General features: G+C 48.4%; 2 protein-coding genes across 8 annotated transcripts in view; one reads left to right on the top strand and one right to left on the bottom strand.

Annotated features, from left to right (window-relative positions):
* Positions 1 to 1,251, bottom strand: part of LOC115107084 (FYVE, RhoGEF and PH domain-containing protein 6-like) — a 36,378-nt gene extending 35,127 nt beyond the window's left edge. The window contains exon 1 of the mRNA XM_029630460.2: positions 949 to 1,251. Coding sequence (XP_029486320.2) covers positions 949 to 958 — 10 coding nt within the window. The 5' untranslated portion in view covers positions 959 to 1,251. The remainder of the gene's footprint in view (positions 1 to 948) is intronic.
* LOC115107082 (vezatin-like) lies at positions 597 to 17,289 on the top strand. 7 transcript variants are annotated; one of them, XM_065008305.1, is made up of 13 exons: positions 597 to 759; positions 3,098 to 3,235; positions 4,758 to 4,801; positions 6,547 to 6,636; positions 6,775 to 6,959; positions 7,097 to 7,381; positions 7,880 to 8,032; positions 12,331 to 12,478; positions 12,730 to 13,079; positions 13,745 to 13,938; positions 14,338 to 14,438; positions 14,551 to 14,758; positions 14,867 to 17,289. In XM_065008305.1, the coding sequence occupies exons 4-13, from the start codon at positions 6,619 to 6,621 to the stop codon at positions 15,415 to 15,417; spliced, it is 2,193 nt and encodes a 730-aa protein (XP_064864377.1). In that variant the 5' UTR covers positions 597 to 759; positions 3,098 to 3,235; positions 4,758 to 4,801; positions 6,547 to 6,618; the 3' UTR covers positions 15,418 to 17,289. The 7 variants fall into 7 exon arrangements, with proteins under 7 accessions (XP_064864377.1, XP_029486317.1, XP_029486314.1 ...); XM_029630456.2 differs by lacking the exons at positions 597 to 759; positions 4,758 to 4,801 and adding an exon at positions 1,517 to 1,922 and having other exon boundaries at positions 14,867 to 15,096; positions 15,208 to 17,289; XM_029630457.2 differs by lacking the exon at positions 4,758 to 4,801.
* The last annotated feature ends 12 nt before the right edge of the window (positions 17,290 to 17,301 follow it).

Genomic DNA, 17,301 nt, shown 5'->3' with positions numbered 1-17,301 from the left:
CCTCGTCCTAGTCTGTTCACTCTGGTTTAAAAAAATCGAATCTTTTGCTGAGTATGACCTGAACGATTTCATGGCACTGACTGGTTTTGAATTTGGCTGTGTGTGTGTGTGTTGTGAAATATGTGCGCTCTATATACTATCCATAATGAGATGCCCAAAAGGATATGGCCTCGTTTTCTGCTCGACTGGGCTGGATCAGGACTACTGACTGGCCGGGCGAGTGCGATACCACGAGAAGCGAATTCACCGAGCGGATGTGGATGAAGCCTGAATGACCCTCTAGCTAACTTACTCATGGAAAAAAATCTGTAAACTTCAGTGCCAAATCCCCTTTGCCTCAACGGATTGAAAATTCGTCGGTTAAGTGGTTGACAATCACTGCTTTAGGTTATATAACCATGTTTGAAAGTAACAACAACAAAAAATCCTTTGCGCATCTGACTGCATCAAAACAGGAGGGCAGATGTTACACAAAGGAGCTGAATGTATCTGCCCTCTCATACACGCTCTCTTTCTCTCTTCGCATTTGGCTGATGCATCAATTGTGTTGCATGTACTCTTGTTGGAGTATTCTAACTAGAATGAATGTTCTCCCTAAATCATGAGCGGGTGAAAACTGCTCATCTTTGCCACTACTACGCATTCGGAGCGGTAACGTTATCATTATGAAAAACAGTCATTACAATGTAATAACCACGGGAACCTAAATCATGAGCGGGTGGAAACTGCTCATCTTTGCCACACTACGCCTTCGGAGAGGTAACGTTATCATTGTGAAAAACAGTAATTACAATGTAATAACCTGGAAAAAGCTGGGCTATGTTTCTGCAAAAGTAACATACGTTTTTGCTTTTATGGATTTGCTTGGTAAAACTCTTAACTGCAAACGCATTCAAATAAACTGCTTTGTCGACTAAATGTAACTACTTAGCCATCCAGGAAACAAACCTGCGCTCATGACTCCCGACTTGCTCCTTTCTTTACTCCATGAGTGAACTTGCTTTCAATGGGATGGCACGGAATTTAGTGGATTTTCTTTTTCGGGCGCCATTGTCAGTCAGTCTCAAAGAACACCAGGTAAACAACATAAAAAAGAAACAAAATGTCGCTTATATCACCGACTGAAACGTGAATAAACTATTTCCTATAGTCCCCCTTTTTCCAGTTTTCTGGAGTTTCGTGTTTCGTCCACGGCGCTGTTTCCTTCCCTTGCTCCCGGCTGAAGACGTTGCATTGCCCGGCGTGACCACTGGAGGATCCTGTCTCTGCTGCTCGAACTCCGAGGTTCTCGGGGAAGCGTTGGGCGATTTGGATTGTGGGAAATGCTGTTTTGCGCAGCTAACAGGGACTAGCACATTGCTAGTAACTGCTTCAAATGTTCACTTCTTGACGTTTACAAACGACTACAATCCCAGAATGCGTAACGGTTGGATATCGATGGCGGAGAGCAATGACTGAGGAGTTTGATGAAGATGTGGTATTTGAGGTTTGTGTTTTTATTCGGGCGCATATGTTCCGTTAACAAGTAGTGCAGTGTGTCAAGCCCGAGTTGGTATAGGTTTTCTGATTCATTCTGCGTGATGAAATTGGCGTGGTTGACCAGACTGTCAGAGTAGCTGGCTCGCTAACGTTAGCTAGCTTATTAGCATGGCCATGAGAAACGTTTACCCATTGGCGTTTACACACCCCTGTTATGCGTAGCTGAGACATAAATCCGAGTTAAATTGGCCGTGTAGCCAATCCTGCCTGACTGCTAAGTAGCTTTTCTTATCACGGGGCAGTGTGCTGTTTCATCATCATAGCTGGCGTGGAGAGTGTGTGGTGCTTTATGCGACGTAGTAAGGGAATAACGTTAGTTGTTCGAAACATCTGACAGCCTGATGTGTCAACATGTACGTCGCCGATACCGTCCGATCATGCAAGTGAGTAACTTTAGCCCACCATGTCATGCTTGGATCGGGGTGTGTAATCATGATAACGTATTAATAGGTGGATCTATCAAGGTATGAAAATGGCTTGCTCTCAAGATGTAGAAGCACGGAGATGTTTTGTTTTCGCTCATCCTTCGGGTGAGGAGCGTCCGCAGCCTGTTGGAAATTGGTTCATAATGTTGGTTCTTTTTTTCTTAATTGTGGGCAAATTGTTGTTATGCCAGTGCCAAGTGCCAGTACGTTGTCCTAGGGGCAAACGGAGGAGAGGTAGAGATCAAAAGGCCCACTTTGCTGATGTGAGGTGGGAGTCTGACCTGTGATGCATCCCTGCTGGCAACACACACACACACACACTTCCAGTCCCACTTTTAGATGAGCTTTAACACTTAATCATGTAGAGCACTCTTTTATGCAAGGATTTTAGATTATTATGTTTGTGCTTAATTCCATCACTGGATTGGAGTAATGGACTTTCGAGCAGATTAGGTCTAAGAAAAGGGTATTGAAAGAGGCAAGATGCTTAGGGCCAGGGGGAGGTTTAGGGATGGGTAGTGCACATACATAAGGGTGTTCTCTACTAGGCTTTTAACATTAACATCTTTGCTCAACAGACGTTTAGCCCTTAGCTAACTCGTCCCATGTTTCCCAAAACCCTAGTGAATCAATAAAAAACAAGAAGCTGCACACAGTAATACAATTAGTTGCCCATGGCGACTACGACTTGAGCAGAGATAATAGATTATTTCCTTTTCTAGCTTGTCATCTGAGTGGCTGTTGTGCCCGCAGCATCAAGGTCTCTGTGTTTATGTATGGAAGTCAAGTGTGAAAGAGCGTGACTGAAATCTGCATGGATTGGCAAGTTGAATAGGAGAAAAGGTGGAGAATGAGCGTATGATTGCAGACGGTAATTGGAATGTAATGCTACTGTGGATCAGGGATGCTTTTCCTGCCCCTTGGAGTGCCGGCTGGGGGGTTGTGACACTTCTAAGAATAGCTTCCTATGTATTGGGAAATCTGTAACAGAGAATTGGGGAGAGCAGGAACAAAAAGCGGATATTTGTCTAAATCTCTCCTCCCCCATCCTCCTTCTGCCCTTTCACCCTCTTTTTTTCTCTTCCCCCTCTCTCTCTATCTCTCTACACACTCTCCCCTCTCTCTTTTTCCAGAACTCTCCGCTCTTCCACTACCTGCATGATCTAGGACACACAGACTTTGAGTCATGTCCCACAGTGTCTCAGGAGGACGAATGTGGAGGAGGAGAGGTGACTACGACCTCCCTCCAGGACAGCTTGTCCAAACCCGCAGTGAGTGACCCCCCACAAACACACACACACACACACACACACACACTCTCAAACACCCCTCACTGCTACCATAAGGAACACCCACTATGATTCCATAGCCTTGGGATGTTTTCAGTGTGTGCTTGACCAACTCACTGTACATTCATGCAGGCAGACAGAAAGTAATTACATCTGCAATTGATTCCAAACAATGAAACATATTACACACACTAACTCATTCACATTCATACACGGCTGGCAGACAGACAAGACAGGGATCATGGAGGAAAGAGAGCAACAGATTCAGAGCAAGGTATTTGTCTGTTCCACACACACTATTGTCCCCTATTCCAGGGATAGGGTCTGTCTATTTGGTCAAGTTTCTCTATTAGTGCTGAGGGGAATTCCTAGTCCTGTTTAGGAAACTCTGTAAAAGGAAGAGTCTCTCGCTCGCTCATATATATTTTCATTCCCATTCATTGGGGCTTAATTAGATTATTGATACCTGGAGTGCATTGTGTATGTGGGACGGCAGGGTAGCCTAGTGGTTAGAGCATTACTAGCTTTGGGCTAGTAACCGAAAGGTTGCAAGTTCAAATCCCCAAGCTGACAAGGTACAAATCTGTCATTCTGCCCCTGAACAAGGCAGTTAACCCAGTGTTCCTAGGCCGTCATTGAAAATAAGAATTTGTTCTTAACTGACTTGCCTAGTAAAATACAGATCAAATAAAACTATGTGGTGTGAGTGGCTTGTGTAATATGCACAATCATAGCTCTTTGCTAATAATACTCTGCTGCTGTACAGTATGCATTCATGTTTCAGGGTTCTGGTCACATGACTGAGTACATTCCTTTTCCTGTTTCTGTATTTATTCCCGTGAGGGACAGGAAATTATGTCACATTAGCCTCCTCCAAGAACTTTCCGTCCGTCCGCGTCATGCTTCCTCTCCGAGAGCCTGTTATTCGGAGGAGCGTTTGGGAATTATTCTCATAGAGGACTCATCATGGATATAACCCGTTTAAACATGGACGTTGTTATTGGGCATTGCCATCATCCACCATTTTTAAGTAGTCAACTGGATGGGGATTCCTATGGGTTAATGGCAAAGATATGGTCCAACTTCCTGTAGCCCAGATAGAGGTGTGTGTGTGTGCTCGCCTGTTAACATGGACGATTGCCTGGTGTATATTTGATTTCCAGACAGTCCGAGGCCAACACTGGTTATCTGCTCCTTTTTATCACACACTGGGCCTGTTTAGCACACACTGGGCCTGAAAATCATCCACATTTGTGAATGAAATAGGATTTCCAAAATGTTTGATGACACGTGGGGCACATTGATGTTATTTTACAGAAATAAATGTCACACTAGACCAGAGCATTGTATGACATCAAATTAGGTTATTAAAGCAAGAGGATGAGAAATATGGGAAACTGTCAATGTGCCATCTGAATAAAGGTTCTTTGTGCCACAATTTCCTTCTGACTCTACCAATGGGAATATATATATATTGCCTTTTTGCATGTGTCATGTCACATAGGTCACGACGAGACCGCTAACTGAAGAGAGAGAAGGCAGGACGAGGTTAGTTGGAGTTTATTGGCAATAAAAAAAACTTCACTGCCAGCCTGCCTAGTCTCCTCCTTCAAATCCTGGAGTCATAAGAGAGTGAGATGGAGAGAAGATCAAGCGTTGAGGATTGTTTTACGGCAATATGGCTTCAAGATTTAGAACACATACATAATGTCACAGTCTCTCTTCCTCTTTCACTCCCCCTACCCTTTCTCTCTCTCTCTGAGTCTCTCTCACACTCACACGTCTTTGCAGAGTATTTTTTTTCCATTCTCTCACACGGCAGACGGAGAGCACAAAGACTCGGGAATGTTCCTCTGGATGACGCCAGCGGAATACTAAAGAGAAGGAGCAAGACAGGACCAGAAAATGAACTGTACTTCCTAGTGATGTTTTGGTTGTTTGTGTCACTGTGTTTGCATTCTGCTGTCTGTGTGTGTGCTTTTTCTGTGTGGCCCGTCTCTGTCTCCTGCCTTAATGTTTGGATGGGGGATATTAGATTGAGATGAGTGAGTAGTAGAGAATGAAGACGCCTGCATGGACCTCCCCCTTCACGACTAACACACACTACCCTCTCTCTGGGGGGTGGTTTAGATGCCACGTTCTGGTCCTGCTGTGGTTGGTCAGTGTAGCGTGAACACCCAGTCCTGCAGCTCAGACTCAGACCCATAATCAATAGCCCTGCAGCCTGCTGACCAATAACGCACTTGCGTCCCAAACTCCCAATAACAGAAAGTCAGGGTAGAAAACACACCCAGGCCAGTCTGGATCAATAGTAAGGCTGAAGTTGCCCGTAGATGCTGATCTTGGTTAAGGTTAGCATTTTCCACACTAATGGTTAAGGTTAGCATTTTCCACACTAATGGTTAATGTTAGGATTGGGAGAGGGTGAGCTGATCCTAGACCTTTACCGAGTGGAAACTTATTCATGAGCAACTGTAGCCTGGCTGGAACACTGATTCCCTACAGGCCTGGGTCAAAAATAGCGCACTATATATAGGGAATAGGATGCCATTTGGGACTGAAATATGCCTCCTTAGTGGTGATGTTGTCTGATACTGATAGTACCAATGACTGTATGGGATAGTACTGTAACTTTCCCAAGGGATAGAAAATACTGGGAGGAAAATAAGCTATTCTCATTAGATTGTGTCACTCGCTGTAGTTATTTTAATTCACTCACTCTTCACACTATTATGGCTAAATGAAGGGGATCAGGATTTCTAATATAGACATTTTTGAGAATTATTTGGTTAATAGCAGCATATCAAATTGTACTATTTAGTTGGAATGCTTATAATTACTCTGTTCGTTTGCTAGTGATTAGAATATAATTCTGTTTACTTTGTTTGTTTACAATGAATCTCCTATTGGTGCCTGGCAGACTATCAACTAGGGGGAATGGAGGGTGTTTGTGTGTATAGGAGTGTGTTGGGGGGGGACATCGACACACACACACAATCAGTCACCCATTGTTGGTGTCTTAAAGAGCCTGTTTCCTGGGATCTGCCCTGGAATGAAGAAAATGTTTCTTAGGAATGTGGCCTCTGTGTGTCTGTTATGAGCATTATTTGTGGTTGATGGCCAGAGCTCATTCCCCAGTTTGCTCTCACAGGTGTAGTAGGCTGTGTTGTCTGCTGTTCGTATGAAGGATGTGTGACTTATTCATTTGCAGAATTATGCCTGGTTGATTACTCTGTCCCCCTTATTAGCTCCAGTCTCTTCCCCGCCTGACCCATCCTCTGTGTTATTGGCAGGGAGGACGTCTACGGAGATTGGCTAATGCCTTGTGGAGGCGGAGCCCGTTCCACCAGGCTGCCTTGGCCCATATGCTGGAGCAGCAGCTGGTAAGGGTCACCATGGAAATCATGGGACTAACCATAGAACTTTAAGTGACTTCATCTCAAAGACACATGTTCTTATATTCTTTCTCTCTGTGTCCTCTTCCTCTCCCTCCTGCCATCTCTCTCTCGCCCTCCCTATAGGACTGTGTGTTTGGCCAGTACGCGGTGCGGTGTATCCTGGACCAGGATGTGTTGCTCCAGGAGGATGTGGAGCTGATCGAGCTGTTAGACCCCAGCCTGCTCACCCTGGGCGCCTCGCCCTCCGGCTCAACCAGACGAGACAACTCCCTGCCCTGCCCGCGCCTCCTCGCCTCACCCTCGCAGTGGTACGCCCCAAACACAGATCCTAACATAGTCAGACACATATAAATATCAACATGTACACACAGCAGACACTAACATTCCATCTCCTTCTATCTTGTTCTTTTCTTTCTTTCTCTTTCTCTCTCCTCTTCTCTCTCAGGGACGTAGCAGTGCTGGTGGGCCTGGCTGCAGTGTTACTAGGCCTGTCCTCTGTCTCTGCCGGGGCCTGGTCTCTGGCTGTGATCCTGTGGTGTGCTGCAGTCATGGGCTGGGTGGGGCTGCGAGGGGCGGGGCTGTGGAGACAGGGGAGGATGCAGAGAGCAGCACACGCCCAGGCCTCCGAGCTGCAGACCATGGCGCTGAACAGTAAGGCTCTGACCAGCCTGGCCCGCAAGTCCCTGAGACTACTACAGGAGACAGAGGTCATCTCGCGAGGGTTCACCCTGTAAGTGGACCATTTGATCTATCTATCTAATTCATCCATAGTGGGAGTGTGCATCCTCACCTTCCTACTCATATTGTAAGTGTACATGCTAACCCTGCTGTGAGTTACGTACTCTGTCCTTAACGTTGCTGTCCACTTTCACCCACTAGCACTTTCATCTCCCCAACTATAAGATTAGCACTTAGGCTAGTATCTATTATTATCTTAGTTTATCATTACCTGAAGGGCCCACTTTTTACCTATCTCTGCCCTGCCCTCTGTTTCACTGTTCAGTGTCTGTAGTATTGTCGGTAGGACAGTATTGTCACTGTATATGTCTTCATCTTTTATCGTCTTTGTTTTGTGATAGCATTTTGTCATATCCGTGTCATATGTTGTTAGCCTTTCCTGTTGTCTGTCATAAAGGTGTTATTAGCATGTTGTTAGCATGTCGTGTTGCGTGTGCTTCCCTGCCTCTCTGGGACGTCTGCACAGTTGTATCACATTTCACTTGTCAAGTCTGCTCGACAGGGTGAGTGCGGCCAGCTCCTTCAGTAGGGCGGGGCTGGGGCCACGGGGGCAGCAGCTGATTGGCCTGCGGAAGGCGGTGTACCGGGCGCTCCGCTCGGCCTTCAGAGCCTCCCGCCGAGCCACCTGCCACATGCTCAAAGCATATCCTTCACACACACACTCAGAGACAGGGGGTATTGCCAGACTCAACTTATGCAGGAATTAAACAGTGCAAGCACTAAAGGTTGATTTCTACCAGTAACCCTTTGATGTTACATTACATTTACATTTAAGTCATTTAGCAGACGCTCTTATCCAGAGCGACTTACAAATTGGTGCGTTCACCTTATGACATCCAGTGGAACTGCCACTTTACAATAGTGCATCTAAATCTTTTAAGGGGGTGAGAAGGATTACTTTATCCTATCCTAGGTATTCCTTAAAGAGGTGGGGTTTCAGGTGTCTCCGGAAGGTGGTGATTGACTCCGCTGTCCTGGCGTCGTGAGGGAGTTTGTTCCACCATTGGGGGGCCAGAGCAGCGAACAGTTTTGACTGGGCTGAGCGGGAACTGTACTTCCTCAGTGGTAGGGAGGCGAGCAGGCCAGAGGTGGATGAACGCAGTGCCCTTGTTTGGGTGTAGGGCCTGATCAGAGCCTGGAGGTACTGAGGTGCCGTTCCCCTCACAGCTCCGTAGGCAAGCACCATGGTCTTGTAGCGGATGCGAGCTTCAACTGGAAGCCAGTGGAGAGAGCGGAGGAGCGGGGTGACGTGAGAGAACTTGGGAAGGTTGAACACCAGTCGGGCTGCGGCGTTCTGGATGAGCTGTAGGGGTTTAATGGCACAGGCAGGGAGCCCAGCCAACAGCGAGTTGCAGTAATCCAGACGGGAGATGACAAGTGCCTGGATTAGGACCTGCGCCGCTTCCTGTGTGAGGCAGGGTCGTACTCTGCGGATGTTGTAGAGCATGAACCTACAGGAACGGGCCACCGCCTTGATGTTATTTGAGAACGACAGGGTGTTGTCCAGGATCACGCCAAGGTTCTTAGCGCTCTGGGAGGAGGACACAATGGAGTTGTCAACCGTGATGGCGAGATCATGGAACGGGCAGTCCTTCCCCGGGAGGAAGAGCAGCTCCGTCTTGCCGAGGTTCAGCTTGAGGTGATGATCCGTCATCCACACTGATATGTCTGCCAGACATGCAGAGATGCGATTCGCCACCTGGTCGTCAGAAGGGGGAAAGGAGAAGATTAATTGTGTGTCGTCTGCATAGCAATGATAGGAGAGACCATGTGAGGTTATGACAGAGCCAAGTGACTTGGTGTATAGCGAGAATAGGAGAGGGCCTAGAACAGAGCCCTGGGGGACACCAGTGGTGAGAGCACGTGGTGAGGAGACAGATTCTCGCCACGCCACCTGGTAGGAGCGACCTGTCAGGTAGGACGCAATCCAAGCGTGGGCCGCGCCGGAGATGCCCAACTCGGAGAGGGTGGAGAGGAGGATCTGATGGTTCACAGTATCGAAGGCAGCCGATAGGTCTAGAAGGATGAGAGCAGAGGAGAGAGAGTTAGCTTTAGCAGTGTGGAGCGCCTCCGTGATACAGAGAAGAGCAGTCTCAGTTGAATGACTAGTCTTGAAACCTGACTGATATGGATCAAGAAGGTCATTCTGAGAGAGATAGCGGGAGAGCTGGCCAAGGACGGCACGTTCAAGAGTTTTGGAGAGAAAAGAAAGAAGGGATACTGGTCTGTAGTTGTTGACATCGGAGGGATCGAGTGTAGGTTTTTTCAGAAGGGGTGCAACTCTCGCTCTCTTGAAGACGGAAGGGACGTAGCCAGCGGTCAGGGATGAGTTGATGAGCGAGGTGAGGTAAGGGAGAAGGTCTCCGGAAATGGTCTGGAGAAGAGAGGAGGGGATAGGGTCAAGCGGGCAGGTTGTTGGGCGGCCGGCCGTCACAAGACGCAAGATTTCATCTGGAGAGAGAGGGAGAAAGAGGTCAGAGCACAGGGTAGGGCAGTGTGAGCAGAACCAGCGGTGTCGTTTGACTTAGCAAACGAGGATCGGATGTCGTCGACCTTCTTTTCAAAATGGTTGACGAAGTCATCTGCAGAGAGGAGGGGAGGGGGGGGAGGAGGAGGATTCAGGAGGGAGGAGAAGGTGGCAAAGAGCTTCCTAGGGTTAGAGGCAGATGCTTGGAATTTAGAGTGGTAGAAAGTGGCTTTAGCAGCAGAGACAGAAAGAGGAAAATGTAGAGAGGAGGGAGTGAAAGGATGCCAGGTCCGCAGGGGAGGCGAGTTTTCCTCCATTTCCGCTCGGCTGCCCGGAGCCCTGTTCTGTGAGCTCGCAATGAGTCGTCGAGCCACGGAGCGGGAGGGGAGGACCGAGCCGGCCTGGAGGATAGGGGACATAGAGAGTCAAAGGATGCAGAAAGGGAGGAGAGGAGGGTTGAGGAGGCAGAATCAGGAGATAGGTTGGAGAAGGTTTGAGCAGAGGAAGAGATGATAGGATGGAAGAGGAGAGAGAAGCGGGGGAGAGAGAGCGAAGGTTGGGACGGCGCGATACCATCCGAGTAGGGGCAGTGTGGGAAGTGTTGGATGAGAGCGAGAGGGAAAAGGATACAAGGTAGTGGTCGGAGACTTGGAGGGGAGTTGCAATGAGGTTAGTGGAAGAACAGCATCTAGTAAAGATGAGGTCGAGCGTATTGCCTGCCTTGTGAGTAGGGGGGAAGGTGAGAGGGAGAGGTCAAAAGAGGAGAGGAGTGGAAAGAAGGAGGCAGAGAGGAATGAGTCAAAGGTAGACGTGGGGAGGTTAAAGTCGCCCAGAACTGTGAGAGGTGAGCCGTCCTCAGGAAAGGAGCTTATCAAGGCATCAAGCTCATTGATGAACTCTCCGAGGGAACCTGGAGGGCGATAAATGATAAGGATGTTAAGCTTGAAAGGGCTGGTAACTGTGACAGCATGGAATTCAAAGGAGGCGATAGACAGATGGGTAAGGGGAGAAAGAGAGAATGACCACTTGGGAGAGATGAGGATCCCGGTGCCACCACCCCGCTGACCAGAAGCTCTCGGGTGTGCGAGAACACGTGGGCGGACGAAGAGAGAGCAGTAGGAGTAGCAGTGTTATCTGTGGTGATCCATGTTTCCGTCAGTGCCAAGAAGTCGAGGGACTGGAGGGAGGCATAGGCTGAGATGAACTCTGCCTTGTTGGCCGCAGATCGGCAGTTCCAGAGGCTACCGGAGACCTGGAACTCCACGTGGGTCGTGCGCGCTGGGACCACCAGATTAGGTGGCGCGCCACGCGGTGTGGAGCGTTTGTATGGTCTGTGCAGAGAGGAGAGAACAGGGATAGACAGACACATAGTTGACAGGCTACAGAAGAGGCTACGCAAATGCAAAGGAGATTGGAATGACAAGTGGACTACACGTCTCGAATGTTCAGAAAGTTAAGCTTACGTAGCAAGAATCTTATTGACTAAAATGATTAAAATGATACAGTACTGCTGAAGTAGGCTAGCTGGCAGTGGCTGCGTTGTTGACTTTGTAGGCTAGCTGGCAGTGGCTGCGTTGTTGACACTACACTAATCAAGTCGTTCCGTTGGGTGTGATAGTTTCGACAGTGCTGCTATTCGGGGCCAGCTGGCTAGCTAGCAGTGTTGATTACGTTACGTTGCGTTAAAAGAACGACAATAGCTGGCTAGCTAACCTAGAAAATCGCTCTAGACTACACAATTATCTTTGATACAAAGACGGCTATGTAGCTAGCTATGTAGCTAGCTACGATCAAACAAATCAAACCGTTGTACTGTAATGAAATGAAATGAAAATGTGATACTACCTGTGGAGCGAAGCGAATGCGACCGGGTTGTTGAGTGAGGAAGTTCAATTCGGTGGACGTTGGCTGCTGTTGGCTAGCTAGCAGTGTCTCCTACGTTAAGGACGACAAATAGCTGGCTAGCTAACCTCGGTAAATTAAGATAATCACTCTAAGACTACACACTCTAAACTACACAATTATCTTGGATACGAAGACAGCAAAGACAACTATGTAGCTAGCTAACACTACACTAATCAGGTCATTCAGTTGAGTGTAATAGTTTTTAGTGCTGCTATTCGATAGACGGTGGACGTTAGCTAGCTGGCTAGCTGCTGGGCAGATAGCAGTGTAGACTGCGTTAGGACGACGAAATACGATAATTACGCAATTATCTTTGATACAAAGACGGCTATGTAGCTAGCTAAGAAGAAATTGCTAAGATTAGACAAATCAAACCGTTGTACTATAGTGAAATGTAATGAAAAGTTATACAACCTGCGGCCGAAGTGCGAATGCGACCGCTCGCTCCAACCCGGAAGTTACACTTGAGTGAATGTGTGTTAGAGGATATATTCTGTTTGACCAATTGGTGCGTCATTTAATATATGAGTGTCAATCTGTGAGCTGATGGCTCCTTAACTAGTACCCACGTACCCCCTGAACTCTGAGATCGACAATGTGACCAACTACGTGTCTGCGGTGCCTCTGAAGGAGCTGGGGATGGGCCTGGGGACAGAGCACCTGACTGATGAGGAGGCACAGGAGCTCACCGATGACTACAGCCTCCCTGCCCTCAAGGTAAGACCCACCTACCTGAACCACGAGAGGGAGGGAGAGAGACGGAAGGAAGGAAGATGAGATTGGGTTAGATTTGGGGTGGAGAACTTCCTTTTATATAGATAGTGGAAGAAAGAGTAGAAGAGAAACATGATGAGGAAGATAGAAGGAAGAGATCATTTAGATGCAGGTCAATAGGTGAAATGAGGGTCATTGTCAGAGTGAGGGTGTTAGCTACTCTTGTTTGTCTCTCTGGATTTTCCGTCCTGCAGGTGCTGTTCCAGTTGTGGGTGGGGCAGAGCTCAGAATGTTTCCGCCGATTGGCCCTGCTGCTGTCACCACGACGACTGGAGGAGCCCAGGGAAGATTGGGTCAAAGGTGGAACCCCTCCTCTGCCCATACACCGCTCTGTTGCCACGGTGACACAGCCTCTCCACGGTGCCCTGGTCGGTTGCCTGGGCGACATGCAGCGTAGCTACGAGTTCCACCGGTACTTTGAGACGCAGCGCCGGACGCAGGGCTCGGACAGGGTGGGGCGCGTTCAGCAGAAATGCAGAGAGCTCAACACACTGCACACGTCTGTACGCAGCCTGCAGCTGCATCTCAGGGCCCTGCTCAACGAGTGAGTCAAACCTAACCCCTTACTCAACCCTCGCCCTCCTAACCCTAACACTTCTTACTCCATACCCTCCTCAGCCCTCTACAGGCGTCAGTATTCTTCAGTTCGGCTGGTGCATAGCCGACTCCACTCTGTGAAATGAACGAGAGTGCTTGCATACTCCCTTAAAGGACCTTCTCTTGAAAAACGTGAAAAAAAGCGGCAATAGTATTGTTTGTCCATTTTGAGATGCCGTAGCCAGTACACACTTCCTCAAATAGTCTACATGAATGTAAGATAGCTCAAGAAATCTGTCATTAATTTTGTCGTTTTTGCAGAGGAGATCTTAGTCACACAATTTTACATCTAACTAAGATGTTTGGTGCAGTATTTCTCAATGAAAAAATGTCCATGAATGAATGTCTCGTTGAATGACAACAGAAACTGTATCGAAGAATCCCTATTGTTGACCAATCGCTTACGAAGGGGCGTAGACTTCGGCTACTGACTTCGGCTTGCCTTGAGAAAAAATTTCGTGTGCTGACGTCCGAAATGAACTAAAGCGTCACAAAATGTGGTCGCTGTTTCGGCTGGGAAGCATGCGGACGCCTTTAGCCCCCTTTCCTTACCCCACTCGCCCCATCCCCTTCTCCCCCTCCCCTCATCTCACCACCTCTTCCCCCCACTAGGATGATTATCCTGGAGGATGACCTGGAGAAGCTGATGGTGACGAAGGAGGCGGTGGAGGTGACTGTGGAGGGCTACCAGGACCTCCAGGAGCGTCTCGGCCACCTGCAGCCCCACATGCAGGCCAGCGCCGGATGCTGGGAGGACACTGTGGGCCAAGTGGAGCGCATGCTGAGGATAGCTAACACCTGCCCAGGTGAAGAACACACACACACTACCTTTTTTAGGCTTAGGTAGTTAACGCAGCTGACCGGTTGAGAGGTGACAGGCCCCGGGTTTCCATGGTTACAGTGGAAGGGTTATTTTTAGTCAGTACTCCCCCCTGCCCAGCCCAGAGACTATTCAGAGTCAGTGAGGAAGTGGCTCCTTCAAATATAGGATAAGAACCAGACCTCGCAGGGATGGGAGGGAGGGAACAATGCCCTAGTTTCACCACAGACTGTTTCTGCACGTTTTAGAGGTCTACTCTTTGTGAGCAGGTTGACTGACTCAGGAGATCTGATACACAGTTTAAGCAAACAGATAATTGCCTAGAGTGGTGTCTCCATTTTGAGTGTGTGTGTGTAATACATTCTCTCCATCCTTTCTCTTTCAGGAACTCCTGATGGTCCAAAGCAGTGTCTCCCTCCTGTGCCATGCACCCCTGCCCCAACCTACACCCTCATCCTGGACAGGGACCCCGTGCCTGAGGAGCAGGTACTGAACCTCACCACTCACTGTGGATCTACACACACACACACACTCAACTAGGTGCCTGTAGTGTGTGTCTTTATGTGTAATGGGTCTTTCCTGCCCTCTGATTGGCCAGGAGCTGGAAGCGTACGTGTCGGACTCTGAGGATGAGAATGGGTGGGCGGGGTCGGTGGTTGACATGCTGTCTCCCGAGGAACGAGAGCGCCACCGGCGGGAGAGGGAGGAGTCTCGGCGCGTCCTATCGGAGCTCAAAGCTGTGCTGGGCCAGCGGGCATCCGAGGGCGAGAGGAGGAAGTGGAAACAGCTGCTCTTCAACGACCAAGGTCTCGCTCCGCCTACCCACAATGCACCTCTCTGCCTCTGCCGCTCCTTTAGTTCTCTGTCTCTCATTTCATGTGGTCATTGAATGATGTGTTTATTTTGTCTCCTAGCGGCGGTGATGCCTATAGTTTCCGCGGAAACTTCTATAGAATCTCAGACACCCTCCGACCCATTGGACACTCTGACACTTGTGGGCGTGGCCAAACCAGGTGTTGTTGAGGGAAACAACCTATCGGAAAGGCTGAACGACGAGGAGGAGGAAGACTGGGTCGGGGACGAGCGCCCCCTCACAGAGGCAGAGGAAAAAGCACTTACAGAGTTCTGCTGTGGTGAGGCGGAGGTAAAGGGGGAGGAGGGTGAAGGTTCAGTCCCGGGCGGGGCGCAACTCTACCAATATGACGGGCTGCCTGACCAGGGGGCAGGACTAAACGGGCCCAACCTTCTATTGCAGCCCCGGATCCCCGCCATCACGGTGATGGACAGGCTGACGGAACTACACGGCTCGGCGGCGCTCAGCTTTAATTCCGCCCTCGCCGCCCAGGTGGCGGCACGTTCGCACACTTTCGCCAACATGGAGGAGCAGACGTTTGGAGACAGCGGAGAAGAGGATGAAGGAGAGAAGTGTTCGCTGCCTGATGGACAGACATGTGAGAAGAACTAGAGTCTAAACCCTCCTGCTTTACGGAGCTTTGAACAGAACAGTTATGGACAGACAGCCAGGGTTCCTGTATTTATGTCTGAACCCACTCCTGGGTTATTTACTGCGGCTGTCCGTTTCCTTGGATCCATGGCTCTCTGTCATGTCTTCATCTGTGTGTGTGTGTGCGTGCATGATTGGGTGAGAGAGCATTGTGTGTATGTGACGTCTGAGTGAGTTTTAAGAAGAGCACTACACTACACCACTTTCTGTTACACTCCTCCATCCATGTGTCCATACTTTACCCACAATCCCCCTGTGGCCGCTCTCCTGTGCTACTCAGGTACCAGAACCACAAGACAAACTCTGACCTCACCGTCACAAGGTCTTCAGTTTAACCCTAAGGATCCCCTGTAGCTATTGGAGGCAGAGAGACTTGGTTATAGCATCAATTACATTGTCTCTAACTATTGACCAGTACCTTTCCGTGGTACGTCAACATTGTCTAACAGTTTAGCATATTGATGTCTGAGTCAAAAAGCCTAATTAGATAAATGATTATTATACATTTTACCACATCACTCCCTATATGACTCCTGTATTGACAGGCAGAGTCTGATGCGTGGTTGCTCTATTGAACGTGCACACGGCAGCCCAGGGCAGAATGCTCAGGTACTGAATCACTGACCGAGGGCTGAATGTAAGATGTTACTATACACACACCACACTGTAAAAGGGGAAGGAGAGGTACATTTCAAAGACAGCAGAGCAAAGCTATTTTATTGACCATTGTTTTATTTCTGGTCTGCCTCTCTGAGTCTGCACTTCTACACACTCCCCGCCTCACTAGGAATGGCCCTATAACTGCAAAGATGTGTTGGCTAAAACATCTGTCACTCAACCCACAGCAACCAATGAGCAGACGGAGAGAAGGGTGGACATAGTTGACCTTGTAAAATGGGCTAGCCTACCAGATTTGGAAATATTTTTGACATATTATGTGTTTTTATTCAAAAGATGAATATGGTCAGGCAGTGGATTGCTGTGAAATGAAATTCATCCCCATCCACTAATGAACCAAACACATTCACAGTGCTTATTTCCCCAATGATCTCGTCAAGTGCTCATCTGATGCAGGATACAGGATCAATGATGCCCCAATGAAGAGGCCATGAGGGGATGACAACTGGGTGATTATTGAGGGAAAGTGTTGTACTACCTCGTGCCACCCCTACTGCACCTACTATGAAATCTGTTCTGCGTGTGTCTGTAACTCCCTATCTACTACACGGATCTCAGATCTGAATGGTCTGCTGTGTCAGAATGTTTTGGTTCTGTCTTGTGTACATCTGAAAATGTTTCCATGGAGATTGTACCACTGTATCTGGGGCAGCAGGTAACCTAGTGGTTAGAGCGTTGGGTTGCTGGATCGAATCCCTGAGCTGAGGAGGTAAGAAATCTGTCATTCTGCCCCTGAAGAAGGCAGTTAACCCACTGTTCCCCGGTAAGCAGTCATTGTAAATAAGAATTTGTTGTTAACTGACTTGCCTAGTTAAAGGTTACATTTAAAAAATATTTAAAAATTCTCTCCCCGGTCTCAGCATCTGTGTTTCCATAATATTCACTAGAATGTGATCCAACTCTATTGGTTTGGGACAGTTTTACGGAGTGTCCTGGAATGCTACTATCATTGATTACAATGAATTAGAGTGATGATCGAAGGACAGCATGTGCTTATTGACTGCACAGATGATTCCACTTGTGTTTGTCCGAGGGTGTCTGTCCCCTCACCGTGTCTGCCTTGTCTTGCCTTCCAGCCCTCCCCCATATGTCCACGTCCTGAAGTTGGTTCTGTCCCTCCTGCATTTCATTTGTAAAATAAAATGCTATTCTGGAGCTGACTGTGTC

This window comes from Oncorhynchus nerka, linkage group LG23 (genome assembly GCF_034236695.1).
Source record: "Oncorhynchus nerka isolate Pitt River linkage group LG23, Oner_Uvic_2.0, whole genome shotgun sequence".
NCBI classification, from domain to species: Eukaryota; Metazoa; Chordata; class Actinopteri; order Salmoniformes; family Salmonidae; genus Oncorhynchus; species Oncorhynchus nerka.
The sequence above is the reverse complement of the archived record's forward strand: the minus strand, read 5'-3'. Positions and strand labels throughout refer to the sequence as shown.